The sequence below is a fragment of the Aotus nancymaae genome, unplaced genomic scaffold (genome assembly GCF_030222135.1).
Source record: "Aotus nancymaae isolate 86718 unplaced genomic scaffold, 86718_ANA_hifiasm-v0.15.2.pri h1tg000009l, whole genome shotgun sequence".
Taxonomy (NCBI): domain Eukaryota; kingdom Metazoa; phylum Chordata; class Mammalia; order Primates; family Aotidae; genus Aotus; species Aotus nancymaae.
The window spans coordinates 4,466,897-4,486,651 of record NW_026988420.1 but is presented as its reverse complement, the minus strand read 5'-3'; the positions used below and the strand labels follow the sequence as shown (position 1 = coordinate 4,486,651).

Here is a 19,755-nt window from a genome sequence, read left to right as displayed (position 1 = left end):
AAAGGCAACAGAGACAACATCCATTTTACAAGAAAACCTGGAGTTAATAAAATATATTTTCCCCCCAACTAAGAATTGCCTTGTCTTTCGTCAATATTACAAGACATTCATCTACTGACAAAGAGAAAAAATGAACACTTCACTTGCCTGTTAAGAAACTAAATTGGAAGCATTACCAGTCAAGGATTTAATTAAGTTGTTACTAGGGAAGAATATTTAAAGCAAAGGGATTATTTAAAGTTCACTGCCAACCGCTAAATTTGGGGAAAACAGCCTGAATGAGATAGTACCTATGCCACTTGCCTTCTTCCCCACCACCCACCCTGCACCAAACCCCCATTGTTCTATGTAAAAATTCATAGCTAATAATATCTAAATAGCAATTGCAACATTCATGTTGCAGATGATCACTATGGGGAACTCTCTTCAGAACCACATTCACTCGCTGCCTTTCTTCTCTCAAATAAAACCCAAATTTGATTAAAAATCGATCACAAACTGGTGGGGGAAAGGATCACAGCCTTCCTTCTAAGACCGATGGATGACACTCCAGAGGCGGGTGAGGAAATCCCCAGATTACCATAATAAATCCACCAAAGGAAAAAAAAAATCATTTAACCCGGCGTTTTAGAACGAATTTTTTCATAAATCAGCTTCGAAATCCTTGAAAAGTATACAGCCCATGGTGCAGAGGCTCCTCTTCCCTCTTAACACCAAAGCACAACACAGATGCTGCACGCAGGATTTCTTGTGGGTTTGGATCCCTCGTACACCACTTCCTCCCCAGACCTGGCTGGCGGAGCCAGATACTGGCGTCGAGGAAGTCAGAGCTGGGCACCCCGGCGGCCCGCTCTCCCTCCGGGCTACCTGCCTCGGCCTGCGGGAGCGCCGCCCGGCGCGGACACCGGCCCAGACACACACACTCACCCATCTTTCCTCTTGGCTTTGTAGACGTGACCGTAAGTGCCTCGGCCAACTTTGCAGCCCTCGTATTCAAACAGGTCCTCGACCCGCTCCCGCTCGCTGCTCAGCTTCACTTTAAAGTCATAGTCCATTGTCACAGCCTCCGAGGCCGGAGAGCTGGGTCAGGGGGCCGGGGGGGGGCAGGGGTGGGGACCGGGGAAGCACGGGCAGCCGCAGTCCCCGGGAACCCGCCCGCTCTACGCCCGCCGGCCGCAGCACCAGCCCGACTGATGCGGCAAGAGCAGGAGGAGGCCCCGCGAAAGCGCCGGGGACATCCAGGGGGACGGCAGGGCAGAGGCCGGCTGAGGGTGGAGGAACGGGGAGGATCCCCCGGCGAAGGAGAGCCGAGGGACGAGGGCTGGGGGTGGGGAGCGGTGTCTCTGCCCTTGTCCCCGCGGGCTCCCTGGGCGCCGGCTCCGCCGCTCTCTCCGGCCGTGTGTTCTGCTCCTGCTGCGGCGGGAGCGGCGGGGCGGCCAGGCGGGCTCTCGTCCTCTCACACGCGCACTCACGCCTCACGCTCTCTCACACACACGCTCACACTCACTCACTCACTCACTCTCCCATACACTCAAACAGAAAGGCAAAGCCGCACAACAGCCGGTACCTCCTCAAAGAGAGGAGGAGGGAGGGCACTCGCGGAACACGGCCGCGGCTGTCGCAAAAACGTCGCGAAGCCTCGGGCTGACTCCGGGCCACGCTCCAGCCCGCTCCCGCGGTGGTTCGCCACCCTTGCAGGCGCCGGCACCCTGAGGACCGTGCGGAGGAAGCGAGGGAGCCACTGCCCAAAGCTGCCGCCAAACGCACCACGTGGGACCAGCCCCAGCAGTGGCCGGGCCCCAGACTACAATACCCAGAATCCACAGGCCGCTGCCGCTGCAGCCCCTACTACAACTCCGCCCCACACGGTGGGAATATGGGAGCGTTGCATGACGGGACTCGTAGTCCAGAGTGAGATTTCGTTTCAATCACTTGGGGGAAATTTCTATTTCTATTTATTTTTATTTTTATTTTTACGGATATCTAACTAGAGTCTGATTTCGGCCATAAACTTGACCAAAGACATGCACCTGGGAAGGAGGGTAGTTTGCATTAGAAACACATTTTGTGCTACTCTGAACTCCGTATTTTAAAGGGCACTATCATCTATAAAAGATAATATATTTGTAAACAGCTCGCGGGCCAGCGTTAGGGTACTCTTAGTGTTCACAATCTGATAAGGGCTGCACAATGATGTCAACATACTGACATTACAGACAACAATAAAAGCGAATCAATGACTAGTGTCCAAGCTACTCCTAAACATTGTTATTCTGGTGAGAGATGACCATCCAAACCTTTCCCATCCATTTACAGGATGCATTGAGTACAGTACAGCTTTCTACGATACTGCCTATAAGAACACCAGTTTGTAGCTATGATTACAGAAAGGATCTAAAACCATGGGGAAACTAGTTTGTTAATAATTTTAAGGTAGCAATATGTCTGCTTCAGGAGTCCTGGTATCTTGATACTAATCTGTCATTTTATCTTATCCCTTTTATTTGTCTGTTTTTTGGTTTCCAGTTGTTACCATTTCCACTAAAGCTCCCCACTTCCCAAAGGGAATATGAACTTTGCATTTTTTGTTTGTTTGTTTGTTTGAGACAGAGTCTCACTCTGTCACCCAGGCTGGAGTGCAGTGGCAGCATCTCGGCTCACTGCAACCTCTGCCTCTCAGGTTCAGGCAATTCTCCTGCCTCAGCCTCCCAAGTAGCTGGGATTATAGGCGCGCGCCACCACACCTGGCTAATTTTTTGTATTTTTAGTAGAGACTGGGTTTCACTGTGTTAGGATGGTCTCGATCTCCAGACCTCGTGATCCACCCGCCTCGGCCTCCCAAAGAGCTGGGATTACAGGGGTGAGCCACCGCGCCCGGCCCAAACTTTGCACTTATTTTTTTTTTTTATGGTGAAAAGATATACATATATTTAGAATTAGCCAGCTGGACTCGGTTTAGATGATCCCAATTTTGTTGGCAACATCCAAAGCCAGTCGAACATATGCCTTCTTCTCTCCATCAGGCCGAATCAGGGTGTTGACCTTGGCCACATCAATGTCATAGAGCTTCTTCACAGCCTGTTTGATCTGGTGCTTGTTGGCTTTAACATCCACAATGAACACAAGCGTGTTGTTGTCTTCTCTCTTCTTCATGGCAGACTCAGTGGTCAGCGGAAACTTGATGATAGCATAGTGGTCAAGTTTGTTTCTCCTGGGGGCGTTCTTCCGAGGATATTTGGGCTGCCTCCGGAGTCGCAGTGTCTTGGGCCGCCGGAAGGTGGGTGACTTGCGGATCTTCTTTTTTTTTGTGGCTGTGGACACCTTTCAATACTGCCTTCTTGGCCTTTAAAGCCTTCGCTTTGGCTTCGGCTTTAGGAGGGGCAGGAGCTTCCTTCTTCGCTTTCGGCGCCATCTTGTGAAAAGGGTCAACTTTGCACTTTTAATGTGAACTTCATAACACTTTTTTCCCACCTTTCCTGTAGTATTTATCAAATTCCGTTTTATCTTTTATTTCCTCTCCCTTACTAGATCATAAGCTGTTATAGGAAGTCATAGTTGCATCTTCCATAACACCTAGTGTCATGCCTTGATAATGATGCACAGTAAACAGTTGTTAAATTAATGAAAAAATAAACATGTTTATCTCAAAAAGATTTATATACAAATGATGATAATGATGCTACCATCTTGTAAAAAGCCTCCAAACGGCTTTCTCTTATATAATTTTCCTTGGAGAAAATTAGTGACTCACCACTGTGTAAAATTAAATTGTTTTTACCTAGTATACTATATAATATAAGCTATTTAGTATTTAAGTATACTGGATTTGAATCCTACATTATCATGTATTAGTGTGTTCTTGGAGCCTAGAATTTTTTCTTTGCAAAGTGCAAATATAAAAGGCCCTAGCTTAAAATAAGCGCAAAACAAATGTAAGCTTTCATTAATGGCATATTATTTGTTTCCATTCAGTGATGTAAATTGGGTGTCTCTCTAGCAGAACTGTTCCTTTGCATCCTTAAAGAACTACATCATGTTCTAAATATGGATTTAAAAGAGACTCTTCCTTAGACAGTGTATTTTGTATTTTTTGAGGGATGTGTCTTTTGTGCACATACTTACTCATAGATCTTGAGGAATCAAACTACCACAGTGGAGGAAAAGTTTCAAAGAGGATAGGACTCAGCTTGGACCTGCACTGTACGGGGTCCCCCTTCCCCAACCTCCTGTACCAACTATACCCACTGTTCTGGAACACTGAAGATCTCAGACTTTTTTTGTTTGTTTTTTTGCCTTTGAGAGAGGCTCTGGCTGTGTTACCCAGGCTGGAGTGCAGTGATGCGATCACGGCTTACTGTAACCTTGAACTCCTGGGCTCAAACAATTCTCCTGCCCAGCCCCCTGAGTAACTGGGACTACAGGAGTATGCCACTACACCCAGCTAATTTTCTTTTTCTTTTTCTTTTTTTTTTTTGTAGGGATGGAGTCTCGCTTTGTTGCCCAGGCTGGTCTTTAACTCCTGGACTCAAGTGATCCTCCCCTCTCAACCTCCCAACAGTGCTGGGATTATAGGCGTCAGCCACACGCCCAGCCTCAGACTTTTAAAAATGTACTTTTGTACAGTTTTTGGCTGGCTTCACTCTGGGTGAAAGTGAACTCTTCCTGAAGGAATTGAGTGTCCTCACTGTCAGCTGAGTATCCTGAATGTCAGTCTTGACTATCAATCTTTTCCTGGGGCAGGAAAAGAAGCTAACCTTGGATAGGGAAGAGCAAGGTCTGCCTTTCTCTTTGAAGCTAGGGTGAGAGTTAGAGGCCTAGACTCTAGGTTGGAAGAATGTGGTGGTATGAGGTAAGCTGACCCTGTAAATTAGTATGAGGATAGGGAGCTGAGGAAGAGATAGCCGCTAAGGGTCCCTTACAGGAGAGCATGGCTAATGCTAGGAGCAGTAACATCTAATATGCAGTTTTAAGTGTCTCCTTTTGTGTGTGGTAATTCCCTGCCGCTATCCCCAAGCTATCAGCTTGGTCTTAGCTGTGAAGCTTGTGTTTGTGTGCTTGCAGGAAAGAGAGAGGCAGCAGCGGAGACTCAATTATGCAGGACGGAAAATGGCCTACAGAGCCAAAGCAACGAGCTAGGAAGGGCTTGTAGCACATATTATTACTATTGCAAAAACTTGAGGAGTAGAACCTGCTTGGAATCAAACTTCCTACAAATCATGAGATGGAGGTTCAGAATTATTTGAATGAATTGAGTGTGTCAGGGACATGGAGTTGTAATTTCAGTTTGATTTTCAACCCCAGATTATACTGATGTCCCATATCTCTTTGCTCCATCATGACCTCTCCAGAGATATTGTAGAGCCTAGGACCCTCATGGATCCATGTTCTAAACAATGCCCAAATAATGCCCGTGCTTCTGCGCATAAAATGTGGTTTGATTTACATTTTATATTTAACATCGCCAGTGTTAACTTGCCTCCCAAAAGCCAGTCCCACATTTCAACTACCTCCTATACTGCCTAAGGGGATATTCTACTGTCATCTCAAACAAAACTTCTGAAACCGAATATGCCGTTCTGTCCCCTGAACCTCTCAATTCCTGTGATTAGTGATGCCAGTAGATAGTCATTTGGTTGTTTACTGCCAGCTTCATTCATTTATGCCTTCATTATCTGCATAACATCCTTCATACTCAAGCCAAATATGCTATCCTAATTCTTAAGGGCTAAGATGCTTCCTCATACCATCTCTGACCTTTACAGTCCTACCCATCCCCCAAGTGCCTAATTTGGTCATAAAGCATTTCCCAATTCTCGCAACTAGATATGACCTTTCTTTACCATGAATCTCTACCCCAGCCCTGGCACCACTGCACTTTGCTTGTAACTCATTATAGCTACCTTGTATGTTAATCATTTATTTTATGTGCTTAAAAAAAAATCTGCCCCTTAATAAATTTAATGACTGAATTTCTGCCTTAATTATCTCTATATCCCCTACAGTGCCAAGCACATATTGTTCACATAATTATATTTCATTAGAATGTGTTTAATTGGATTGATTTCAATAAAGGTTGAAATGGACATTAATAATAATAAAGGTGGAGGACAGTCATTTTAAAACATTTAGCATCTTGCCTCAGTCTTGCCTCTAAAAAGTGCTTTTTATAGCTGCAAAAGGACTGCGTGCTTCATAATATATTAATGTAAAGCCCAAGTGGCTTTTCCCTTAGTTAATCGCTGCAGTCTCTACAACTTTGAATTCCACTCTCTCACTCAGTATTAAGGCGTGCTTTCAATGGAAAGCATGTAACCTCTCATTCTGCAGGTGGCATGTTCATCCCGCACATATTAACCATCTACATGTGAACACAGTATTCAACCACAAGGAAGAACAAGTTAGATTAATCAACCCTAGAGCCTTTTTAAAATTTTTCTGTTTGTTTCACTTTGTCTTTCTGGCCTGATTTTTAAAAACTTTTCAAAGAAACTATTGATGCAAAAAGTTTCCCTACTAACTCTGCAAACATCCAGAATATAACTTAGACCTTATAAATAATCAGAATAAAAAATGGTACTTTCAAAAATATCCTGCTCTTCTCCCCTTCACCATGTGGGTGTCATTTGCCCTTGTGGACTCATTTCCTTCACACAACGTGACCACCAATAGTTACTGAATTTCACATCAGACAATGGCTATCATTAGTGAAGAACTGACTGTTTCTCAATTCTAAAAATCCCAAGAAGGGCTCTGGTATGGCTGAGTCAGGCCTGTCCTAGGCCAATTAAGTGTGGCCACAGGGACAGGACCATGCAAGAATGTGAGAGCTCCTTTATTAGGGTGGATAAGGGAGATGGGGTAGGGAACTCACAGGAGGGAAAGTGCCCTAAGTATTATCAAGGCAATAAAACAGAACAATGTGATAGAAAGTGGGACTAGGAGGAAATTCCTTTAGATTGGTAGATGGTCAAGGGTTCTCTGAGGAGGTGATGCGTAAGCACAGACCTGAATGTTGAGAGACAAAATCTGCTGTGGATGAGGGAGCAGAGTAGTCCAAGCAGATTAAACAGACAGCAAATGCAAAGGCCTAAGCTGGGAATGAAGGAACAGAAAGAAAGCTTCTGTGACAAGAGTATGAGTAAGAGGGGAAATTGGGTGAGGTGAAGACAGAGGTAGACAGGGACCAGATTATATATGGCCTTTTTGACCATAGTGAGGGGTTTGGGGTTTTTGTTTTGTTTCGTTTCATTTTGAGACGGAGTCTTGCTCTGTCTCCCAGGCTGGAGTGCGATGGTGTAATCTCGGCTCTCTGCAACCTCCGCCTCCTGGGTTCAAGTAGCTGGGATTACAGTCGCCTGTCACCGCGCCCAGCTAATTTGTGTGTGTGTTTGTGTATTTTTTAGTAGAAACAGGGTTTTGTCATGTTGGCCAGGCTGGTCTCAAACTCCTGACCTTAGGTGATCCACCTGCCTTGGCCGTTCGAAGTGCTGGGATTACAGGCAGTCACCACTACGCCAGGCCAAGGGTTTTATTTTTAGGGCAACCTTTCAGAAGGTTGTAAGGAGGGAAGTGACCAGATATGATTTATGCTTTAAAAAGAATTTTCTGGTGCTATGTGAAGAATTAATTGTAGGAGGCAAGATGGATGGATGGATGGATGCATAAATAGATTAGATAGATAGATAGATAGATAGATATTTATAGAACTTGCTGATCAGTTGGATGGTAAGTAAAGAAAAAGAAGTAATTAAGATGACTCCTGAGGATGTTGCCACTTACTGAGATGAGGAAGACTGAGAGTAACAAGTTTAGGTGAAAAAAGGAAGTTTTACTTTGGACATGTCATGTCAAACATGAGATGCCTCAGAAATCTAAATGAACACATCTGGTGGGCAGGTGGATCTGGGAGTCTGAAGCTCAAAGTAAAGAGCAGGGCTGGAGATAAGAATTTGGAAATCACCTGCAGTGAGAGTTGGTTAGATTGCCTGCAAATATGTTACGGTGAGAAAGAACCCCTGAGGCCCTCCAACATTCAAGGGCTGAGTATAGGAGAAGAGGCCAGAGGGTTATTTGGAACTCGGAGGATATAAAATCACCAAAGCCAAGGGAAGAACATGTTTTGAGAAGGAGGGATGGGAAATAGCACTGAATGCTGCCAAGAAGTCAAGCAAGATAAAGATTGTAGTGTTAAGCATATCACAGTTTCTCAACCTGTTTTAAAATGGTTTCCCCCTTAAGGAGCATGTTTCTATTTTTTTTTCTGTCTATCTCCACGAAATGTTAATTTTACAGATACAGTATATCTGTTTGTGTACTATAACACATTGGAGGACCACATACAATTTTAGTATCTTTTTTTTTTTGTGAGCCCTTAAGGATCAGATTTTGCCCCCTTGTAAGCAACATTGTTCCACTGAGAATGCATGATTCATTGATACATAAATGATTTTTGACACTGACAAGAGTAGTTGTGGCAGTGAAGCGGGGGTTGAAGCCAATCTGCATTGGATTGAAGAGTGAGTTTGAAGCAATGAAATGGAATCAGAAATGTACATACATTTATAGCAGAATGGTTGATAGAACTGCCTCTGTAATCTGGCCTCTGCACTTGAACCTACCCCTAAATAACAAGGCAAGCTGCTGTATTTATGTCTCGGTTTCCTTCTTCATCTGTAAAGGAATAATAGTAACTACCTCATAAGGTTTTTGGAAGGGTTAAGAGAGTTAATAGCAATATATGTAAAGTATTTAGAATTGTGGCTGGTATTAATACATGGTACATGTTCTAAGATAGCAGTTATTCTTCTGAATCACAGAATTAGCTGTAAAATGGAGATGAAAGATAGGACCTGCTGAATATAGTTCCTTATCAAAGAGGGGACTATCACAGGAGGTGAACATGAAACAGAAGGAAACATTAGTCAGGGGAGACTGGAGGTATTTCACTGCTGATTAAATGGAACTACTTGCAAGAAGAACGGAGAATAATAGTCTGCATCTCTAAAACAGGGAGAGGGAATGGTCCCAGGGCATAGGTGAAAGCATTGCTGTTGAGCAGGAAGAGAGACTTCCACGGGTAACAGGCAGGAAGAAAAGGACAGCAATCCTTATCACATATCTATTGCTGCCCTACAAACAACCCCCAAACACAATGGTATAAAACAACAACAACAGTTTATTATTTCTCATGATTCAATAGGTTGGGTGGACGCAGCCAATGTTTCTGCTGGTCTCATCTGACATTACTCACATGGCTATAAGCAGCTACTAGACTGGGGCTGGAGTGTCTAAGATGACCTCATATACACGTATGTGGCCTTGGTGCTGGCTCTTGGCTAGGCCTCTCTCTACACGTGGTTTTTCCTCATTCCGCAGTCAAGCTCAGACTTTCTTACCTGGTATTGACGTGCTCTGAAAGGGCAAAGATAAAAGCCTTAAGGTCTCTTGAGGTCTGGGCTCTGGAACTCACACATCACTTCCACCATATCTTGGTTAAAGCAAGTCACAAGACCAGCCCAGATTCAAGAAATGGGCAAATAGACTTCACTTCTTTATTTTATTTTATTTATTTATTTTAGAGACAGGGTTTCACCATTTTGGCCAGGATGGTCTCAATCTCTTGACCTGGTGATCCGCCTGCCTCGGCCTCCCAAAGTGCTGGGATTACAGGCGTGAGCCACCACCACACCTGGCCTCCACTTCTTGATAGTAAGAAGTGCAAAATATTGTGGCCATGTCTTTCTCTCTTTCCCAAACATGGATGCACATAAATCTGCAGATCTGGTAAACGTTGAAGCAGTTCCTTTTCAATGCTTTTGGTTTCCCCTGCAAAGTAGAAGAAAAGTTCACCTGCTGTGAAGCAGGGGAAGGAGTGGAAAGAGAGAAAGCAATGATTGCATATCTGAAAAGACTGCAGGTTTAAAACAGTGCTTGACCAGAATGGGAGAGAGAGCTGGCAGGATATCATCAGAGGACTTCTAGCCAATGTGTGGGGCCCATTTGCAGGTGCAGCCGTGCATTTATATCAATACCATTTGCCTTGTTGTGTGATTTTCATCACTAGCACTCAACAGCTCAGGTGGAGGCTGGGCAAAGACAGATGTTGGATTCATCCAGGGTTGGGGCCTTGCCAGCTGGGTATGATGAAAAGAAAATGGGGCGAGGGAGGTTAGGATCACTGGCAGGAGAGTAGTTAAAATGACAGACCATGACACTGAAATTGAGCAGGGAGTGAAATGGCGACAGGATTTCCCCTTTTACCTTGTAATACTAGCTTGAAATTTTTTACCCTTTGGCAAGTTAATTTTTTTTAAAAAGTAACCTCATTCCTTGCTTCCTTAAGATTGGTAGCAATACACTTTCATCAAATACATACTAAGACAGCTGAAATAATAATCTAAGTGATAGGTTTAAAATGATTTCTCCTTTTCTTGACTAGTAGATTCCTATTACTTTGACTGTCAAGGGCGTCCCTCAAATCTCTCAGATTCGTTGTTATTAAATTCAATCCTCACATTCTGTAAGTATTAAGGAGAAGTTACCTCTTTAAAATGATATTTAGTATTGTAATTTGTCCCTTTATTTGCTAGTGGTCACCTTTTTAAAAATAAGCATATCACTTTATATTTTTTAGTTCAAAATATATTTTGCTACACAAGAGTGTAGCAGCTAATCTATAAGAACACAATTTTAGTTTTGTGTTCAGTTTTTCAAGGCTTAAAATATATTACTCTGGCTTCTTGCTTCAGTATGTTTCACCCTCCGTTTAGCTGGACTGTGTTACTCAGGCCCAATTGCTAGGAAAGCCAAGTCTTTTCTGGCTGGTTCCAGCACAAACACGTGTCTCTCCTGTGAGCCACATAGCTTTTTCTATCACACATAAACATGGCTAGGTCACCTCTGCAACAACCTGATACTTGATACCCAGGGCTATTTGTTTCCATGCAACCCCATGCGCAGAACCTCTGGGACTCTTCTCCCTTTACCAGGCTTTGCCCAGCCCTGCCTCACTACCCAAGGTCAGGTTCCATCAGACATCATCCTTCTCGCCCTGAAACCCTACATCCTGTTTACATTTCTTAATGTTTTATTTACATAATTCCTCTGTTTAAAAATCTTTAATGACCCTACATGATCTTCCATTGCCTACAGCTTAATTTAAACTCCTTCATCTAATATTTCACGTCCCATATTTACTTTAGCCTGGCTTATGAAAATACTTAAGGCAGCTTACAATAAAAATGTTAGAATTAAATTAATTAGCTCCACCGTGCTAAGTTTTCCACAATCTGAGCTTTTCTATATTTCCAATATAGCTGCTGACCAGTTTTTCATAGGCTGCTTTCTATCCAATGAAACAGTGGTTCTCAACCTTGGTTTCCCATTAGAATTACCTAGGGAATCCCCCTGGCAATCCCTTTTCCCCAATCTTAAAATTTTAATAAATTTAACTGATGAAGATTACATATATTCAAGTCATGTAACATGATTCTTTCATATATGTATATGTTGTATAATGATTATCATGGTCAAATTAATGTGTCCATCACCACCCATGGTGTACCTTAGATCCTCAGAACTTCTTCATCTTATAACTGAAAGTTTATATCCTTTGACCAACATCTCCCCATTTCCCTCACACCCCCATCCCCTGCCAGCCACCATTCTACTCTGCTTCTATGAATGGGACTTTTTTAGATTCTACATAAATGTGAAATCATAAAGTATTTGTCTTTTGATGCTTGGCTTATTTCCCTTGACATAATAGCCTCCAGTTCCATCCATGTAGTTGCAAATGGCAGAATTTTCTTCTTTTTCATAGCTGAATAATACTCCTCTGTGTATGTATACACACCACTTTTATCTACACACATCACTTTTTATTTATCCATTCATCCATTAATGGACATTTAGGTTATCTTCATTATCTTGGCTATTGTAAATAACAATGCAATATAAACATGGGAATACAGATATCTCTCTGAAATACCAATTTCATTTCCTTTGGGTATATACCCAGAAATGGGATAGATGGATCATATGGTAGTTCTATTTTTAATTTTTTGAGGAACAGCCATACTGTTTTCTATAATAGCTGTACCAATTTACATTCCCACCAACAGTGTTCAAGAATTCCTTTTCTCCACATCCTTGACAACACTTGTCATCTCTTATCTTTTTGATAATAGCTATCCTAACAGGTGTGATGTGGTATCTCTTAGTTTTGGTTTGCCTTTCCCTGAGGATTATTGATGTTGAGCATCTTTTCACATACCTGTTGGCCATTTGTATGTCTTCTTTAGGAAAATGTCTATTCAGGTCCTGTGCTTATCTATTAATCCAATTGTTTTTGTGCTTTTGGGTTTTGTGAATTCCTCATATATTTTGGATATTAAGCCCTTATCAGATATATGGTCAGCAAATATTTTCTTCCATTCCATAGGTTGCTTTTTCATTTTGTTGAGTGTTTCCTTTCCTGAGCAAAAGCTTTTTGGTTTGATAAAATTCCATGTGTCTATTTTTGCCTTTGTTAACTGTGCTTTTAGGGCATAGCCAAAAAATTACTGACAAAACCAATGTCAAGGAGCTTTTTCCCTATATTTTCTTCTAAGAGTTTTATAATTTAAAATCTTACAAAACCAACATACAAAAATGGGTTGTGTTTCTATACACTGACAATGAACTATCCAAAAAAGATATCAAGAAAAACAATCCTGGCTAGGCGCAGTGACTCACGCCTGTAATCTCAGCACTTTGGGAAGCCAAGGTGGGTGGATCATAAGGTCAGGAGATCGAGACCATCCTGGCCATGGTGAAACCCTGTCTCTACTATGCAAAAAATTAGCCAGGCATGGTGGCACGCACCTGTAGTCCCAGCTACTCAGGAGGCTGAGGCAGGGGAATCTCTTGAATCCAGAGATGGAGGTTGCAGTGAGCTGAGATCATGCTACTGCACTCCAACCTGGTGAAAGAGCAAGACTCCATCTCAAAAAAAAAAGGAAAAAAGAAAAAGAAAAACAATCCCCAATTACAATAACATCAAAAAGAATAAAAAAGAATAAATTTTTAAGAAAGGAGATGAAAGATCTATACACTAAAAACTATAAAACACTGATGAAAGAAACTGAAGACACAAACAAATGGAAAGATATACATGTCCATGGACTGGAAGAATTAATATCATTAAAATGTTCCTATTACCTAAAGCAATCTACAGATTCAATGGAATCCCTATCAAAATTCTAATGGCACTTTTCACAGAAATATTTTTTATCCTAAAATTTATATGGACCCACAAAAGATGCCAGATAGTCAAAGCAGTCTTAATAAAGAAAAATAAAGCTGAAGGGATCAAAGTCCCTGATTTCAAACTATATTGCAAAGCTGTGATAATCAAAACAGCATGGTATTGGCATAAAAACAAACACATAAGCCAATGGAACAGAATAGAAATCTCAGAAGTAAGTTCATATAGATATGGTCAACTAATCTTTGACAAGGGTGGCAAAAATACACAATGAAGAAAGAAAAATCTCTTTGATAAATGGTTTTGGGAAAACTAGATATCCACAGGCAAAAGAGTGAAATTGGACCCATGTTTTACACCATATTCAAAAATTAACTTGAAATGGATTCGAAGCTTAAATATAAGATCTGAAAACAGCAACTCTAATGTAATTGATCTGGTTACAGGTGGGCACTGGGATTTTCAAAGGCTCCTGGTGATTTTAACATTAATTCAGAGCTGAGAAGTACTACATTAGTTTATTAATTCTCCCTACAGCATTCACTGCTTTTCCCATTAATACTATTCTTTTCTTCTTTACTTGTCTAACCCCTACCCACTCTTTGAAATCCAACTCAAAGTGACCAAGAGGATAGGTCCCAGATCTCAACTCAAAGTGTCATATAGTGACCCAAACTCATAGATCCAACTCAGAGAGTACTATGGGATCTTTCTTTACCACCCAATGCCAATACATTCCCATAGCATATACCTCGTTTACATTTATTTGGCTCTTGGCATATATTTATTTTACTTTCGTGTGTTCTTCCTGTCTCTTCAACAGGATTTGAAGGTGTCAAAGGAAAGGGACTGTATTTTACAGCTTTTTAAAAATCCCTGGACCCTAACACAATGCCTTTCACACTATGTGTCATTTGTGTGTTTTGCGAGAGGTGATGATGGTAATGATGGTGATGATGGTGATGATGATGTAGCAGATGCCTGTTCAGTGCTGTGACCCATCCTCTTAAATTTCCTTATTTCTTAATGGGGCTGCCCTGAGGCAACCAGAGCAGAGTCTACTTTTTTTGGTGGGGTGGGGGGACAAAGTCTCACTCAGTGGCCCAGGCTGAAGTGCAGTGGCATGATATCAGCTCACTGCAACCTCTGCTTCCTGGGTTCAATCGATTCTCATGTCTTAGCCTTCTGAGTAGCTGGGACTGCAGGCGTGCGCCACTACACCCAGCTAATTTTTGTATTTTTAGTAGAGATGGAGTTTCACCATGTTGAGGCCAGGCTGGTCTCAAACTCCTGACCTCAAGTGATTCGCCTGCCTCAGTCTGCCACAGTGTTGGGCTTTCAGGCATGAGCCAACGTGCCCAGCCTAGACTCTACTTTTTACAGACACAACTGAAGTGTTTGGGAGTTAAGCCACTCCCACCTTAACTTAATGACTATGGGTACAAGTGTGAATACCCCAGCTCACCAGGCCCCTGATTGGGACAACACATGGGTGACCTACACTGTCTCCTGTGTCCCGTCTGAGTTTGAGTCAGTTTAGATTTACCTCATTTGGGCTCATTTCCTTCTCAGTTCCATTCCCCACTCCCTTGCTGGTTTTTCCCAGGAACGCTTCCTAAGTAAATAGTTTTCACATAAATTATTGTTGAAGGTTCTGCCTATAGGTGGAGTGGCGGCAGGTAGCTAACCTAAAACAGATGATAGTAATATAATAAGAGTAATAGTAATGGTGGCTATTATTTATTGAATATTTTCTACTATGAAAGGCATTGTGTTAGGGTCCAGGGATTTTTAAAAAGCTGTAAAATACAGTCCCTTTCCTTTGACACCTTCAAATCCTGTTGAAGAGACAGGAAGAACACACGAAAGTAAAATAAATATATGCCAAGAGCCAAATAAATGTAAAGGGCAGGGCAAGGCATTAACTAATTTAATCCTCAGAATTCAATAGGTTCTTCAGTTATCCTCATTTTACGCATGGGGAAACTGAGGCTTATAGAGGTTAAGTCATTTGCTCAAGGTCACACAGATAACAAAAGAAAAGCTGAAAAAAGGAAAAGGAAAAACAAAGGACAGTAGAAGCTCAAATCAAATAAAAGATTAATAAATGTCAATCAAATGACCACTTTAATAAGCCTCATGGGTGGTTAGAAACTAAACCACCATGTGTACTTTTTCTTTGACAAAATAACTTTTGAGTTCCAATAAACAATTCACAAACTTTTGAAACACAGCAGTTTGTAGGTTAGAAACTTCATTTCTAGTTTACTGTCAACAAATCTTCTACTTTCCTCCCTCTTCCTCACTCCTCCCTTAATACTTGCCTAATAGTATGTTCCCCTGACCCCAGGAAGTAAAACCTGTATTTGGACAATTAATAACTTAGATCTAGGCTGGGCGCAGTGGCTCATGCCTATAATCCCAGCAATTTGGGAGGCCGAGGTGGGCAGATCACTTGAGGTCAGGAGTTAGAGACCAGCCTGGCCAACATGGTGAAACCCTGTCTCTACTAAAAATACAAAACTTAGCCGGGCGTGGTGGCATATGCCTGTAATCCCAGCTACTCAGGAGGCTGAGGCAGGAGAATTGCTTGAACCTGGGAGATGGAGGTTGCAGTAAGCAGAGATAATGCCACTGCACTCCAGCCTGGGTGACAGAGCAAGACTCTGTTTCAAAAAAAATCCAAAAAAACAAAAAAAAACCCTTATATTTCGTACATATTAAATGTGTATATTTAGGCTAGCCTGGGAAGTACCATGCATGCTTTATCTCTAGAATAGGCATTCTAAATTACAAACAATGCATTTTGGAATGAATTTACAAAATATACTATTTATAAGTTGAGAATTTTTACATAATACCATTACTTTAATAACATTATAAACGCATACATCTTTTTGAATTTTATGTTTAAATTTTACAGTAGTCTGATCTACTCATATATATAGTGACCTAAGGGAGGGGAAAAAATGTAGATCAAAACATCTTTATTATTTGTCTCCCTCTCAGAACTTTAGTAATGCAGCAGCTTTTCCATTTATAATTTGTGGGATCCTGTGCAAGTTATATAACCTCAACTTGGCTTTAGTTTTCTATTTGTTAACTAGGAATATTGCCAAGATTGTAGGATTGTTGAATGGGTTAGAGAGATTGTATTTAAAGGGTTCAGTGCAGGGCCTGGCATATAGTAGACATTCAGCAAATTTTATCTGATAATAATTATAATAATTCTTCCCTGGAAGAGTTTTGGCCAGTCTAGCCTAGTGCCTTTGAAGTCTGTGACTTCTCTTGAAATAAACAATAAGCATTAATAAGAAATAACACAGATGAATGCCACTTACAAACTGAGCTTTCTGAACTAGGGTTCATGCCTCATTTTTTGTTCTTTTTCAACCCTGTGCCTCCAGCTTTATGTTCTTGTACGCTATTCTTCCCACTCCCAGCCAGTTCAGTTGCGTCTCTTCCAGTACATTATCTTTCATATTTATTTATTTTTTTAAGATAGAGTCTTGCTCTGTCACCAAGGTTGGAGTGCAGTGGTGTGATCTCAGCTCACTGCAACTTCTGCCTCCTGGGTTCAAGTTTCTCCTGCCTCAGCCTGGCTGGGATTACAGGCATGTGCCACCATGCCCAGCTAATTTGATATTTTTAGTAGAGATGGGGTTTCACTATGTTGGTCAGGCTGGTCTTGAACTCCCAACCTCAGGTCATCCACTCTCCCTGGGCTCCCAAAGTGCTGGGATTACAGGCATGAGCTACTGCTCCCTGCCTTGTTTTCTTTTTCTTTTTTTGAGATGAAGACTTGCTGTGTCACCCAGGCTGCTGGAGTGCAGTGGCACAATCTTGGCTCACTCTCAAGTTCAAGCAAATCTCCTGCCTCAGCCTCCCAAGTGGCTGAGACTACATGCACGGGCCACCATACTTGGCTAATTTTTGTATTTTTAATAGGGATGGGATCTCACCATGTTGGTCAGGGTGGTTTCAAACTCCTGACCTCAAGAGATCTGCCCACCTCAGCCTCCCAAAGTGCTGGGCTTACAGGTGCGAGCCACTGCGCCTGGCCTATCTTTCATATTTAAAACGATGGTTTAACAAGGCACTTGTGTACTATTTGCATAGGAGGTATTCATATTCCCACCTGCCCTCTGCTCCACGCCCACTCCATTAGCCATCCCATGATACTTGCTGAGTTCCTTTTGTATGCTGTGCCTCACTGGCTGTTATGTAACAGCTGGTATGGTGTCTGGAACATGATGGGTCCTCATAAATGTTTATTCCATTTTCATTAACATTGACCTTCATACAAAATTGTACATCCCTGTTCTAATGTCTCTTTTAGTAAAATGGATATGCTTAAATCTTAAACTCTTTTGTTAGAGCTGTTTTTTATAAGTTTAAGTACAATTTGGTAATTTTTTTAAAAAGAAAATTTGTATTTTATTTACACTGAAATAAACAATACAAGATCGATTTTATTCACTAAAAATAGTAGCTATTTTCTGCATTATTTCTAGGTAAACCACCGAATACTTATATTTTGTAGATTTTTCAGGTTTTGCTTATAAATCAAGATGAGGGCTGGGCACGGTGACTCAGGGCTATAATCCCAACACTCTGGGAGGCCGAGGCAAAAGGATTGCTTGAGCCCAGGAGTTTGAGATCATCCTGGGAAACACAGTGAGACCTCCGTCTCTCCAAAAAAAAACCCAAAAACAAACAAACAAAAAAAAACATTAGCCAGGCACAGCAGGTAGCATATGCCTGTTGTCTCAGCTACCTGGAAGGCTATGAAAGGAGGGTCACTTGAGCCCACAAGGTCAAGGCTGCAGTAAGCCACGACCACCCACTGCACTCCAGCCTTAGTAATAGAGTGAGGCCCTATCTCTCAAAAAAAAAAAAAAAAAAAAAAAAAAAATCAAGGCAAGACTGTAGATAGACTCATGGAAAAAGACAGAGGAAAACATGCAAGTCAGTTGCCGGTATCCATGGCCTCTGATTCTATCTTGACCGTGAAACAGAGGTGTTCAACATGTACTTGCTAAGAAACTGATGAAGATGTAGCATCAACAAAGGGATGCAGACAGCAGCAACCAAATGTAGAACAACGACGGTGGGCTCTTCCGTTCAAACATGCACTATAACTTGTTTCTTTAAGTTCGTCTGGTAAAAACAAAATCTACACTGAAATTCTTGTTTGGCAAACTCTCACGTTTCTCTGTCTGGTAATTCCCTTTACTGTGCATTACAGATTTTTAGCTATATATACGTAAACTCCTACCAGTCACAGATCAATCGTGGGCTTCATTGTAACATTTTATAAAATTTTCTCCTTCCTCCCACACCTCCTCAACATCTATTTCTTGGAAGAATTGATAGCTCAGTACTCGACAATTGGATCCACAGTAATAATAAATGTCATGTCTAAAATGTCAATTGAAATAATTCAAGAGGCTGGGCGGGGTGGCTCACACCTGTAATCCCAGCACTTTGGAAGGCTGAGGCGGGCAGATCTCGAGGTCAGGAGATCAAGACCATCCTGGCCAACATGGTGAAACCCTGTCTTTACTAAAAATACAAAACAAAAAAATTAGCTGGCTGTTGTGGGGCATGCCTGTAGTCCCAGCTACTCGGGAGGCTGAGACCTGAGAATTGCTTGAACCCAGGAGGCGGAGATTGCAGTGAGCCAAGGTCACACCACTGCACTACAGTCTGGTGAAAGGGCAAGACTCCATCTCAAAAAAAAAAAAAAAAAAAAAATTCAAGATCGCTACTAGCAGAGCTCACATAGAGTGAAACCAGGCAACTTCAGTGTCACTTGCTGGAAGAACAGATAGGTCCTCAAAACAGGAGAGTTCAAACAGGGCCCATTCAAATAGGCAGATTATTAATAGCTAAAGTATTCAATGGGAGGCCTATAGACAAAGATATTCAGTGATTAAGTGGCCTACATACATCTTACAGCTTTTTTTTTCAAATATCAACTGTAAGAGAAGCCCTATTTTTAAAATCTCTTGGGTATTTTCAGCAGTTCCTGAATTATCTGTAGGAAGCTCTGACTTAGTTGTATAGAGTTGATATATGTGTTTACCATTAAATCTAGATCATGTTTTATATGAAAATTTATGGTACGCAAAGCCAAGTTACTTTATCTTTAGTCTGTCGATGTGTTTGTCAAATATACTTTGAAATAGTTTTGTCCATTTTCCTAGTGCTCATTCTCAACCTTCATCACAAGAAGAATACAAGAGATCTTCATCAGTGTGTACACATCAATGCATACACATCTGCCTGATATCAGGCAGATTGAGGGCTTCGTAAATGGTGATGGAAGCTTTATATCTTTTGCTCTGTGTTTCCATTTGACTCTGCAAGAGTGAAGCTCAGCTAAGAGCATGTTGGGATCGGGTAAGTCTCTTCTGTACAAGGCATTCCTCTGACGTATTGAGTTTGAGTTATCCCATGACTGATGGTACCTGAGATATGCATTTAAGAGCCCCGAGGTGCTGTTC

General features: G+C 41.8%; 1 protein-coding gene across 4 annotated transcripts in view; it reads right to left on the bottom strand.

The window, feature by feature from the left end:
* CDK8 (cyclin dependent kinase 8) overlaps window positions 1–1,573 on the bottom strand; it is a 140,420-nt gene extending 138,847 nt beyond the window's left edge. For 3 of the 4 annotated variants that reach the window (XM_012441713.3, XM_012441723.3, XM_021677395.2), the window contains exon 1: window positions 928–1,573. In XM_012441713.3, coding sequence (XP_012297136.1) covers window positions 928–1,055 — 128 coding nt within the window. In that variant the 5' untranslated portion in view covers window positions 1,056–1,573. The remainder of the gene's footprint in view (window positions 1–927) is intronic. The other variant, XM_012441733.2, reaches the window with a different exon arrangement.
* Window positions 1,574–19,755: the final 18,182 nt, after the last annotated feature.